Source organism: Limanda limanda, chromosome 2, assembly GCF_963576545.1.
Source record: "Limanda limanda chromosome 2, fLimLim1.1, whole genome shotgun sequence".
Taxonomy (NCBI): domain Eukaryota; kingdom Metazoa; phylum Chordata; class Actinopteri; order Pleuronectiformes; family Pleuronectidae; genus Limanda; species Limanda limanda.
In genome coordinates, this window is record NC_083637.1 from 1,718,849 (window position 1) to 1,731,895 (window position 13,047).

Below are 13,047 nucleotides of genomic sequence, written 5' to 3' on the forward strand. Positions count from 1 at the left end.
TTATTTATTATAAGACACCATGAGATAAGATAATTAAGATTATCTCATCTTATCATAAACTATTTTCCATTGAAATGTTTTATTAAACATTCATGAATCAATCAATTATTTTGAGGAAGAAATTAAAGTTTTTATTTAAATTCTGAGCTTCAGCTTTTAAATAAAGGAATAAGAAATAGCAAAATAAAGGCACAACGTTACAAGAATAGCTTAAAGGAATTTTTAAAAGATTTATAATCTACACTGAAATTTACATGACATTTTTCAATTAGTTCAATGTTTCTTCAGCGTTTGTTTCTGCAACGAAATAAAACACGTGTCATTGTCATAATTTATCAAAACAGGTGCAACGCTCTACATTTAAATATAAAGTGTAGAATACACAAACTAACATGAAAAATGTATATTCTCAGAATGATATCTATGTCTTATTTACCACTTTATTTTATTTAAAGGCTTAACAGGTTCTGTGATTGAAACAAATCTGTACCTTTGGATTCTCCCCTTGACAAACTGTGATTTCACGTTTACATATATCAACAATTGTCAATAAACACTAAACAAAACAAAAATCGAAAGAGACGCAGAAACAGTTTGAGTTGTTTATTGAGGGGGTGAAGTAGAAAAGGAGCAAACGTCGTGTTTTAGCAACTTTATACAAGTTATAAAACAAACTCCTGGTTCTCTGGCTTCTCCTGATGAACCCGCAGCGCCGGCTGCATCACATCGTGACCACGTGTGTGGAGAAGGAGAAAAGCTCTCAGAGAAACGTCTCAATTTTAAAAAAATCTCATTACGTTTGAATGACAACGGAGGTTAAATTGACAAATTTTGGAACCTGTGATTTTGATCAGTGCACATGACATTAGCATGTAACATAAGTTAAAAACAGAAGGAATTTTACAAATGTTGTTACCTGGAATTAGACAGAAAACATCATGAAATACTGGGTGTAGCTATCTAAGGCATCTTAAATTCAATAGAAAAGAAGATCTACAAGTCTTATACAAAGCAGGAATGAAGCTAAACGATGTCACATTATATGTTATTCTTTGCACGCTGTACAAAGTCTGTTTTCTTCAGGGCTGGTCGCACCAACCTCAACACTGGGCAGCTTAACTTGCATTTTTTAATATCCTACATTTACCGTGTCTCCCAGACACACACTGTATTTACATAGTCAGACGTGAACATAAATATGAGCAGGCTCTTTCTATCCGTCCCAATGGCATCGCATATTCTCCGGACACATTCTTAAAAAAATACACCAAATATTGGCCACCTACGCTTTAAACCGTCTGCCGCCGCCGTGAAGTACTAAACTCAAAGTGCACTAAAAACATGTCTGACCTGTTTTGAGCTTTTTGGTCAAACCTCTGTGTCGTGTGCAGAGAGGAAGGTGGTTGTTGGATCGTGTTCAGCGAGGCTGCACCTTCCACTGCACACGCATGTCACAGTATTAAAACACGCCACAGTGAAAACTCAACTGTGTCATGGCACCGAGCTCATTTGACCAAAAAGCTTATAATAAAATAATTCACTGTATTTGTTGGATAAAAAGAAAAAAGCGAGCGTCAAACTGACTGAGGACCTGTTAGAGAACATCTTCATTATATCAAAAAACGATATCAGCAACAGTTTGTTTGCTATAAAGCAAATGATAAGTGACATGTGAATACTGTACAGTCGGCCTAATGCTGGTCATCAGAGGGAAACGTCAGAATTAAAGCTATCACATAGCTGGAAAAGAAAATCAAACACAAGCTGAGGCCTGAGAAAGCGTTTTGTTGTTTTTTTTGCATCTTGTGACATGATTGTCGAGTTAGAGCAAAGAGTTTGAAATCTGATCGTATTTTCAGCAATGCATAGGCTACAAATCACCGAATGAAAACTATACTGTGATAAAGCAGAAGAGCAGTTACCCTGGAATCGTGTTTACTCGAGGAGTCGGTTGGACTGGGAATCATTTGGTTCAGCTACCAAATTTGTTTTTTTTGTTTGTTTTTTTAGGAGTATAAACATGTTTTTAAAAAATATACAAAATACTGAAACACTTTATCGGTTAATTAAAGAATCGGGTGTACGTTGGTTCGTCCTCACAGAAGCAGCCGTTGGTGAACTTCGATTAAACATGTGAAAGTTGTATTTGAATCAATAACTATTTGGTGAATCCGGTGGAACATTTGGTACCAAGACATATTGAAGTTGGATGCCCAGCCCGAGACGGAAGCGTACCCGTCGGGTAGCAGCTGGGTTTCAGAGGGAAGAGAGCGTGTCAATAACATCTCACTGAATTCAGCTTAACGCACCCAGAGCCTGTCGCCCTCGATTACACAGGAAATGAAGACGTTGCACTGAGAGTTGAATATTGTTGCAGCGTTTCTCTGAACGTAGAGAACTTTAGGTAGTACACATGCTATAGTTTCATACGTGACAGGTTGTTAGTACAGTTGCCACGTGTGTTAAATCTATTAAACAGAATTCAACCTGGAACCGTTCACTCTCACCGGTTATTAATCTGTCCTGTAAACACCTTCACGTTTAATACGATCCTTCACCTGAGACCTTTCATCTCAACCTGGTTGTGACACACTGCAAGGATCCGGTCCTGTTATAATCCAATTAAAACTCAAGCCTGTACAAAAGCCTAAAATACTTTCTGTATATTCAAAGTTGAAACTTTCTCCACGACGCTGCCACGGAAACTTCAGCAACCAGACGGTATTTTCCACAGGTGATTGCAGGACAATCCACATTTCTACGTTTTCTTTAACCATCTGGGTCCAGTCGCCGTCTGTAACATTTGCAGACTTCACATTTGTTCCCTCTTCTTGTCACATTCAGAACTTTGCTCTTCACCAAGTCATCACCAAACTAATCCAAGTCCAGAATCTCTTGGTTTGTGGTATGTTTGAAAAATGATTTAAAAACATTAATGCTAACTTTTAAGGCACAGTGACGTCTGGCCCCGAACGGTGAAACTGTTCCAGAGTCCGAAATCATTCCGAACTCGTTTCTTCTCGACTGAGTCTCGAACTTCTCTTTCTTTCTTATTGTTTTTTAACATCTCGTTCTAAACTTTCTCATTTAGTCTCTTTTGATTTTATGTCAATCCTATTCCAAATCAATTTGTAACGACTGTATGAAAAAAATATATAAATAGTTTATTATCATTATTAATATTATGTATAATAATACGCATATACACACTTTAAAAATAGCCAATGTAAACTGAAAAAGTCTTGTGGTCCCCAACTTTTTTTGGGTAAATCAGCAAAAAAAACTTCTGCTAAAACACAAATAGATTATTTCCAGGTAAAAGATATTTTTTGGTAAATTTATAAAACACTGCGTCAAATTCTCTTTTTTTTTGCTTCTTCACAGACAATTTGTCAGAGTTCCCGATGTTCCACGAAAAAAAACAAAAAGTGGAGAATGATTTGTAGGGGAAGAAAAAACTCAAAGTGAAGCGGTGGAAACTCTCGGTGAAGCCGTGAGTCCTGTGGTCTCGGGAGTGGGAGTCTGAATTATTCTTCTACCAAAGAAGTTCATAAATAAGCAGGCAGAGTGGTGCATCTGCGTCTGGAGACTCCTCTTCGAGTCACTTCACACGTTCAGTCGTCGCTGGCTCTGGACTCCGCTCGGACCAGAGGGAAAAATAAAACAAACAAAAATAATCTTCTATTATTAAATGTGCTGGGTCAGTTTGAAGTCCATCAGAAGGGATCTCTCTGTACACCACACTACACAGCGTCCTCGAGGAATGAGCGGAGATACAGGGACTGGTTTTTGGAGTATTTCCCATTATGGGATAAGTCTCAGTCTCCCCTCGTCTCGTCCCCTCTGCAGCTCCACTAACAGTCTTGAGTTTGTGTGTGAACACGCCGAGTGCACGGTGCGCTCACAGGTTCTTGGTGTTTATGTGCGTCTTGTAATGCTTCGTCAGGTGGTCGCTCCTCATGAAGCGTTTCTGACACTGGCTGCACTCAAAGCGCTTGTCTCCTGTGGGGGAAACACAAACAGTGAGGAGGGGGATCATGGTTTTTAATAACAAAGTCTATTACAATGACAGACTTGTGTACGGCACCTGTGTGCGTCCTGGCGTGCCGCTGCAGCTCGTCACTGCGCGTGAAGCGTTTCCCGCAGAACACCCAGTTGCAGGCGAAGGGTCTCTCTCCGGTGTGCAGCCGGACGTGAGCTCGGAGCAGAGACGTCTTCCTGAACGTCTTCTCGCAGCCGGGGACGTGGCAGATGTGCTTCCTCTTCCCGACCTCCCCGGGCCTGCAGCGTACACAAGCACATTCAGCAAGATTTAAAATCTTTCAAACAATCTCAAGGTGCAAACACGTTGATTTTCCAATTGCAAATCTGTCCAGGAATCAGTTCTTCAGTTGATAATGTTCCCTCGAGCATCTAAATATTTGTTCTCCTCTCTTTATTAAATGTTTCTTCCAGAACCACATCCCCCCAAAAGACCTGGACGAGAGAATCGATGGTATTGTGCTAAACTGTACTGACCTCTTGTCTGCGTCTTTACAGTTGGGGCAGGTGCACGCCATGCGTCGCTTCTTCTCCCCTGGCTGACCGGGCAGCTCCAGAGTGAGGGTCTGGTCCACCTGCATGGCGGCCTGGCCCTGCGCCGCCAGCTGGAGCCCCCCCCCCTGCATGGCCTGCATGGTGAGGTGCTGCTGGCCTGAGGGACACGGGGACAGACGCAGTGTGAGAGACGCAGCGGCCAAGAGCCTCTGATGAGACGACCAGCTGAGAGCCGGCGTCACGTCGGACAGGAACTCGAATCAATGGTTAATGAACATTAATATAAAACTGACATGAAAGTAATGGGCTGTGGCTTTTACATGAAAGGATTCAAATCTCTCCGGATCAAATGTTGCTCTTGTAGTATATGTCAATATGATGCATCACAACTAAAACACACAACTTTCATTGTATGACTACTAGGGTTGCAAAGGGGCGGAAAGTTTCCGGTAAATTTTCGGAAACTTTCCGGAAACTTTCCACGGGAATATTAAGCTCGGGAATTTTGGAAAAAAACAAAACTATGCAAATTAAAGGCTGAGCAATAAAAACATCATTCAAAACTCTATTTTAAAGACGTATGGAACGTTGAGTTTCAACCCTCCACTGGTCATTCTTCCAGCACATGCACAGATAACTCCCAGCATGCTTCACTCTACAGCAGGGCTATTGAGGCCTGCTGTAGAGTGCAGGACTAGTCAGGTAAGTTTCCATGATATTACTGGGGAAAATATATTAGCATGCTGATTGAGGATTGTTCATCTGTTCATCTAGCCTATTTCCATTCATTTATCCATCAATTGTAAAATATGTTTACAGACGATTCCAATTGTTTGGCTAACTATTTATATCTCTGGCATTGCATTAGTGTTTTTTTACAAACTTTTTTCTCATCTTCTTCTACAGAACAATGCCACGTGCACTCTCTCATGTGTGGAGACATTTCACCTCATCCAATGTAGAAGGAAAGGCTGTGAACATTAGCAAATACTGTGCAAAGACCTATGTTAAGAATGACACAACGATGCAGGAGCATATAGTCAAGTGCCCAAAGTTTCCTCAGGGCTCAAATCAGCCTATGACACAACAAAATGTTTATATTTATGTCTGAATATGACAAGGTAAACACAGTTACTATAAATTACCCACAACATTTCCAGTTTATTCCCGTTAATTCCCGTATATTCCCGTTTATTCCCGTTAATTCCCATGGAAAGTTTCCAACTTTGAAAATTCCCGGAATTTTGCAACCCCAATGACTACTGTATGTTGTGTTTAAGTAGAGTTATCACGATAACTTTGTCACGTGAGATTTGTATTTTCAAAGAGAATAAAATGTCCCTACGACCTTTTTTTATAAATATATAAAACACTGAAAAAATAATAGACTTTCAGATGTAGCGTGATTAAAGATCCACAACATTTAGTCTCAAAGTTCTGTCCAACAAATTTTAATAAAAAGCAAAACTGATTCTCAAAGTTTTAGAGACTTTAGTATAATTCACTTCCTGTTTGATGTCTTAGTGACGCGTTCCATCAGGAGGTTATGTTTTCACCCCCGTGCGATGAATAGCTTGTTTGTTTCCTTGTTTTTTAGCAGGATTGCTCCATAACTCAAATGATTCCGGTTCCATGTTTCTCGTGAGGAAGTGAAACGACTCCGCGGCGCCCGGGACTCACCCCCAGCGTTGGTGATGGTGACAGGAACTCCCTGCACTTGGACCCCGTTGATGCTGATCGTCTGCACCGCCTGCGCAGCCGAGGGGAGCTGCGTCGGGTTCAGCGCCATCATCCCCCCCGCCGGGGCAATTTTTGCCAGAGTCCTTTCCTTCCGCCCCCCCGCCAGCGTCCTTTTGGTGCCGGCCGGCGGCGAAGTCGTAGCGGTGGCGACAGACGTGGTGGGGGGGGCTGTTGTGGTGGAGACCGAGTCCTGGAGCAGAACTGACTGCCAATCACCCGACGCTGTTTTGAAGAAGATCTGAGGAGAAGAAATGTTTAATGATGTCAGAGGTTTTCTTATAACTGGAGAGACAATGGATAAATATTTTAATAACACCAAAAAAAATACATAAAAACAACGATATGTAACGGAGACGTTTTCCGACATGAACCTCGGCGAATATCCACAAAATGAGGTCCGAACTTTCTCTGGTGTTTCCCGCTTTTTCAGTTACGCCTCTTCCCCGCGTGATCGAAAAGTCGTCAACACACCAACTCACTCACGGTTCGATGCGTTCAAACGGTAACTTGTCACATTAAGAGTCCGTGTGATTGGATACCTGTGTTGGCGACGGATCTGTGGGAGAGACCTGCAGGTTGGTGGGGGCCGGCTGTCTCTGGGGGACGGGCGGCAGAGTGGCGGAGGCGGCCTGCACCACCTTCAGTGCCTGCTGCGGGATCTGAACCATTTGAGAATCCTGTTTGGGCTGCACCAGCTGCACCTGCTGCACCATGGCCGGCTGCCCGGGACTCTGCACGATCAGGAGGTTGTTGCCAGCCTGGAGGCACAGACACAGGAGGAGAGAGGTCACTGTGATGCTCAGGCTTTAGATCCACTCTTACATCTGAACCGGTGAGTGACTGACACCTGACTCGGACACATGAAGAGGTCCTGACATGAACACTATAGAAATAAACTGTCTTACCCAGGAAGTCACTGGTCCCTACAAGTCCAGAAACTTCACATTAACATTGTTCGACACAACATTGGATTCTTGTTTTGCAGCTCAGATCTACCTGTATGATGTTGTCGCCAGCTTCGATCAGGATGGTCTCCATCTGCTCCGGGGGGGGGGAGGCGGCCTGTGCAGGATGAGACAGTGGAGTTTGTGAAGCCAGAACCACTTTCTTCCTCCTCCCCCGTCGTCCCTTCCCAGGAGTGAGAGTGGCCGTCTCTGTGATGATCTGAGTCCCACCCACCTCTCCCGTGGCCACGTTGAGCGGCAGCGTGAGCCCCCCGGGCAGCTGCACCATGTGAGCCGCCGAGCTGTTCGGCCTCCGCGACTTAGGACACGGCTTGATGGCGACAGTCTTCTGCGGCGTGACCGGAGCGGTGGCCGCCGCGGGGGCCGGTACGGTCATTGGAGTGGTGAGGATGGCCTGGTTGGTGCCGGGTATGAGCTGGAACTGACCCCCCTGCGGCATCATCTGAATAGTCTGGGGTCCCTGCATCTGCGGCATCACCTGGTACTGGATGTTGCCGGGGGCCGAGGTGTTGCTGCGAGCCGGGCTCTGCTGGATGGTGAGGACGATGGGGCTCCCGGGGGCCGTGGAGCCCAGGCCGGCCGGCAGCTGGATAACATTGCCCTTGGTGGAGAGGAACCCCAGGTTCTTGGGCGGCGCCGGGGCGATCGGAGCCGGCTTTATAGGGAGGAGCCTGCGAGGCTGCGGCTGCGATGGAGGAGATGTGACGGGAGCCTGGGCAGCAGGAGGGCCGATTTTACTACAGGTTGCAGCCAGGAGGGCCAGAGGAGAGGGCTGGGTGTCCTGCAGGCAGATACACAATCACACAACTCAGATGCTACTCACACAGTCGGCATTACAACCAACCTGAGCAGAAACAGGTCAACACAGAGAGAGAGAGAGAGAGAGAGAGAGAGAGAGAGATACGGAGATGGTGAGAGATGAGAAGCACATACAGTGTCGTATATGTGAGTTTCCACCTGCAAAGGTTTTGTGTCCGTGTGTGTGTGTGATCCTCAAGCTGCGGGACAAGGAAGCTCCAGCTATTTTAAGAACTTTATCTACACTGGACAACTTCATGTACCTGAGCCATCAGCGAGGATGAAAAGCCTCTGACCGGGCTGAGGGACACCGACATGACACTTACTGAACTCAGGGTGTATCCTCCTGAAATGATCCCTTGTCCGAGTCAGTTGCTCCGGACATCAACTCGAAAAATGCCACGAAAATTGTATTGTATTTGCTCACATGGACTCACATGGACTCGCTGGGACTCGCTGGGACTCGCTGGGACTCACTGGGACTCGCTTGGACTCGCTTGGACTCGCTGGGACTCGCTTGGACTCACTGGGACTCACTGGGACTCACTGGGACTCACTGGGACTCACTTGGACTCACTGGGACTCACTGGGACTCGCTTGGACTTTCTGGGACTCGCTGCGACTCGCTGGGACTCGCTGGGATTCACTTGGACTTTCTGGGACTCGCTGCGACTCGCTGGGACTCGCTGGGACTCGCTTGGACTCGCTGGGACTCGCTTGGACTCGCTTGGACTCGCTGGGACTCGCTGGGACCCACTGGGACATTTTCCAGACCCTTTCTAAGGAGGCTGGAGGAACATGTGTGGAGCAACCGACTCAGACATTTGTGATCTCCCTCTGGAAATCTTCCAGAAAAATGCTGAGAAGAATAATTTAACGTTTATCTCAATATTCCAGTGACCAAAATCCAAGATGACTTTTAGTCTTGCCTGACAAAATATTCCAGACTCAAAGGTCCACTCAGTCTTTTGGGGTTTCCCACTACACCTTCAGTCGAAGCTGAAGTCACCTGTGAAAGCTCAGAAAAAGCTTCTAAGTGGACATGTGGATTATTATTGTTCCAGATATTGTTCCCTAAGGTCAAAACTGTTTATGCTCAGATAAGTGTTGTGTCACAAAGCTGGTTTTATTCTCTTTAATGTAGATCACGCTACATGTTTGAAATGCATCAACAAATGGACGTTAGAATAAAATCTAAAATGTTCCTCCAGTGCCACACGGGGATCAGGAGTCACAGAGTGGGAGAGAAAGAGAGAGAGAGAGAGAGAGAAGCAGGGAACGACATCCGGCCGTCACTCACTTGTGTGGAAGCGGTGGAGGGCTGGAGGTATTCACTGGGACTGACAGCAACAGTGGTGGCCATACTGTCCTGTTGTTCTGGAAAACACAGACACAGCAGTCACATTCAGGCTGTTCAACAACTACACATTCCTACACAACACAAACATCGGAGAAAGCACCACAAACATCTGACATATAAACGAGCATCTATTACACTACCAGGTCACCAGTGCTAATAAAGGCATTAACCACAGATGAGGTACAGAATTTAGAATGAATGAAACCTACTGATGGATTAGATCTTTACAACATGAAGCAGAACTGTGGGCTTTGGGATTTGGATCGTCCGTTATGTAGGAAACGTGCAAAATAACAACAAACTGAGCTGAGAGTTGCTGAGTTTGGTCCTGGAAACATATGAGCAAACAAATATCAAGCTACTGGCAATGATTCAGATGCTTTCTGAAGAACTACAATGCTGGACTGTGGTCAGATGCATTATGACAGAAGAAGACAGGAAGTGCACTGTGAATATTAGATTCTATGAAGACAGTCAGCGCAGGATGCCCCATGAGTTTGAGAGCGGGTGTATCTCCAGTAAACACAAGAGGTTTTTGAAATACGGAACATTCCTGATGTTTTCATCTAGAGGCGTGAATTATTCTCTGAGAAATCACTGAGCGTGTTTTTTATTTCCAAATATTAAAGAAAGTGGGGAAAGGAATGACTGATGCATGCTCTGCCCAGAACGGCCTCCTTCCACCAAGTTGTCCTGGTTGTCTGCCCGGTTGTCTGCCCATGAGGTGACATCTCTAACTCACACAAATAACACATCTCACTTCCTCCACTCAACCAATTACTTTGGATCAGGAACTTTCACATTTCACAGGAAAGAAAGTGTATCAACAATATTAATATATGATTGACAGGTGAGGAACCAGTTCAGCCCACTGGTTGCACACTGGTTCCACAGCGGCCCCAGAGGGATCCAGCTCGGCTGTGGAGGAGCAGCTACCGTTAGCCAGCGGAGCTAACTAGCATCACTGACTTAACAGCTAGCAGCTAGCTCGAGCTAACTGTGTCCGTGTGCAGCTGCATTCAACGAACCGAAATGGGATCGTCGCTTGAAAGGATGTCCAGTGAGAGCCGCTACTTCAGCTATGCTAGCTGCACACTTAGCACCGCTAGCTGCACACATAGCCCCGCCAGCCTAACACTTAGCACCGCTAGCTACACACTGATCCCCGCTAGCTACACACTGATCCCCGCTAGCTGCACACTGATCCCCGCTAGCTCCACACTGATCCCCGCTAGCCTAACACTTAGCACCGCTAGCCTCACACTGATCCCCGCTAGCCTAACACTTAGCACCGCTAGCTGCACACTGATCCCCGCTAGCTGCACACCTAGCCCCGCTAGCTGCACACTGATCCCCGCTAGCTGCACACCTAGCACCGCTAGCTGCACACTGAGCCCCGCTAGCCTAACACTTAGCCCCGCTAGCCTCACACCGATCCCCGCTAGCTGCACACTGATCCCCGCTAGCTGCACACTGATCCCCGCTAGCCTAACACTTAGCACCACTAGCTACACACTGATCCCCGCTAGCCTAACACTTAGCACCACTAGCTACACACTGATCCCCTTTAGCTGCACACTGATCCCCGCTAGCTTAACACTTAGCACCGCTAGCCTCACACCGATCCCCGCTAGCCTAACACTTAGCCCCGCTAGCCTAACACTTAGCCCCGCTAGCCTCACACCGATCCCCGCTAGCCTAACACCTATCCCCGCTAGCCTCACACTTAGCCCCGCTAGCCTAACACTAAGCTAGCTGCGGACTAAGCTAGCTGCAAACTCTTTGATAACGTTACGGAAAGAGGCAGCCCCCTTCCCGGAAGTGCGAGGCTCGCCCCGGTGCCCGGAGCGGCCCGCGTCCCGGGGGAACCCACCGGCTCCTGGCTCATCGCGCCCGGCGCCGCGTCCCGGTGTCGAATCCCCGCTCAGCGCAGTAGAAACACAGATAAACACCGATGTTTGAATCCTCACCCACCGCTCATGACGACATTCTCCGTCCGCGGGCCTCGAACACCGAGCCCGGGGAGGAGCCCGCCCCGCGCCGCGCAGCCAATCAGAGGGCGGAGCGGCGCTGAGTGACGGCCGCGCTCGCCAATCGATTCCGGGCGTGATTGTGATTGACATTCAAGGCGACCAATCAAAACGCGGTGTTTATGTGCGTCACTTAGGGGAGGAGGGTTCGGCCAATGGGGTGTCGAGGTTGGGTTCGGCGGAGGCGGGTCCTTGGTGTAGAATCCCTGACGGACGAGTGTCCAATGACAGCAGGAGCTCGGCTGATTGACGTGAGCTCTGACCAATGAGAGGCCTGAGGAGGATGTTCGGCCAAAGCTGGAGTGACAACCGGGCGGACCAATGAGCTGCGAGGAGTTGCACCGTTAACTCCTTATAATAAAAGTCTAGAATTTAATTGTCTATTTGTTCTGATGATTTTCAAACAGTGACTCGTGGTTTTATTGAATCTCATCTGATTGGTTGTCAGGCAGTTTGGTAGAATTCTGCCAAAACTGTGGAGACATGTTTTGGAGTTCAGAGTTTCAGTGTTTCAGGATGTGATCCAGAACCAGGAGTCAGGATCGGATATGACCCAGAATCTGATGTGACCAAGAACCAGGAGTCAGAATCGGATGTGACCCAGAACCAGGAGTCAGGATCTGTTGTGATCCAGAACCAGGAGTCAGGATCTGTTGTGATCCAGAACCAGGAGTCAGAATCTGATGTGATACAAAACCAGGAGTCAGAATCAGATGTGAGCAAAACCAGGAGTCAGGATCGGATGTGATCCAGAACCAGGAGTCAGAATCGGATGTGATCCAGAACCAAGAATAAGAATCAGATGTGACCCAGATCCAGGAGTCAGAATCGGATGTGACCCAGAACCAAGAATAAGAATCAGATGTGACCCAGAACCAAGAGTCAGAATCGGATGTGACCCTGAACCAGGAGTCAGGATCTGTTGTGATCCAGAACCAGGAGTCAGGATCGGATGGGATCCAGAACCAAGAGTCAGAATCGGATGTTATCCAAAACCAGGAGTCAGGGTCGGATGTGACCCAGAACCAGGAGTCAGAATCTGATGTGATCCAAAACCAGGAGTCAGAATCAGATGTGAGCAAAACCAGGAGTCAGGATCGGATGTGATCCAGAACCAGGAGTCAGAATCGGATGTGATCCAGAACCAAGAATAAGAATCAGATGTGACCCAGATCCAGGAGTCAGAATCGGATGTGACCCAGAACCAAGAATAAGAATCAGATGTGACCCAGAACCAAGAGTCAGAATCGGATGTGACCCTGAACCAGGAGTCAGGATCTGTTGTGATCCAGAACCAGGAGTCAGGATCGGATGGGATCCAGAACCAAGAGTCAGAATCGGATGTGACCCAGAACCAGGAGTCAGGATCGGATGTGACCCAGAACCAGGAGTCAGGATCGGATGTGATCCAGAACCAGGAGTCAGGATCGGATGTGATCCAGAACCAGGAGTCAGGATCGGATGTGACCCAGAACCAGGAGTCAGAATCTGTTGTGATCCAGAACCAGGAGTCAGAATCTGTTGTGATCCAGAACCAGGAGTCAGAATCGGATGTGACCCAGAACCAGGAGTCAGAATCTGTTGTGATCCAGAACCAGGAGTCAGAATCGGATGTGAC

The 13,047-nt window shown here is 46.9% G+C and overlaps 1 protein-coding gene across 5 annotated transcripts; it reads right to left on the reverse strand.

Moving 5' to 3' along the window:
• Positions 1-588: 588 nt before the first annotated feature.
• On the reverse strand, positions 589-11,424 carry sp2 (sp2 transcription factor). 5 transcript variants are annotated; one of them, XM_061088650.1, is made up of 9 exons: positions 11,374-11,424; positions 9,340-9,416; positions 7,456-8,022; positions 7,273-7,338; positions 6,816-7,034; positions 6,217-6,514; positions 4,519-4,693; positions 4,088-4,281; positions 589-4,002 (listed from the first exon to the last, which is right to left on the reverse strand). In XM_061088650.1, the coding sequence occupies exons 1-9, from the start codon at positions 11,378-11,380 to the stop codon at positions 3,902-3,904; spliced, it is 1,704 nt and encodes a 567-aa protein (XP_060944633.1). In that variant the 5' UTR covers positions 11,381-11,424; the 3' UTR covers positions 589-3,901. The 5 variants fall into 5 exon arrangements, with proteins under 5 accessions (XP_060944633.1, XP_060944609.1, XP_060944626.1 ...); XM_061088626.1 differs by having other exon boundaries at positions 7,273-8,022; XM_061088643.1 differs by having other exon boundaries at positions 7,273-8,022; positions 11,370-11,407.
• Between the last annotated feature and the right edge of the window lie 1,623 nt (positions 11,425-13,047).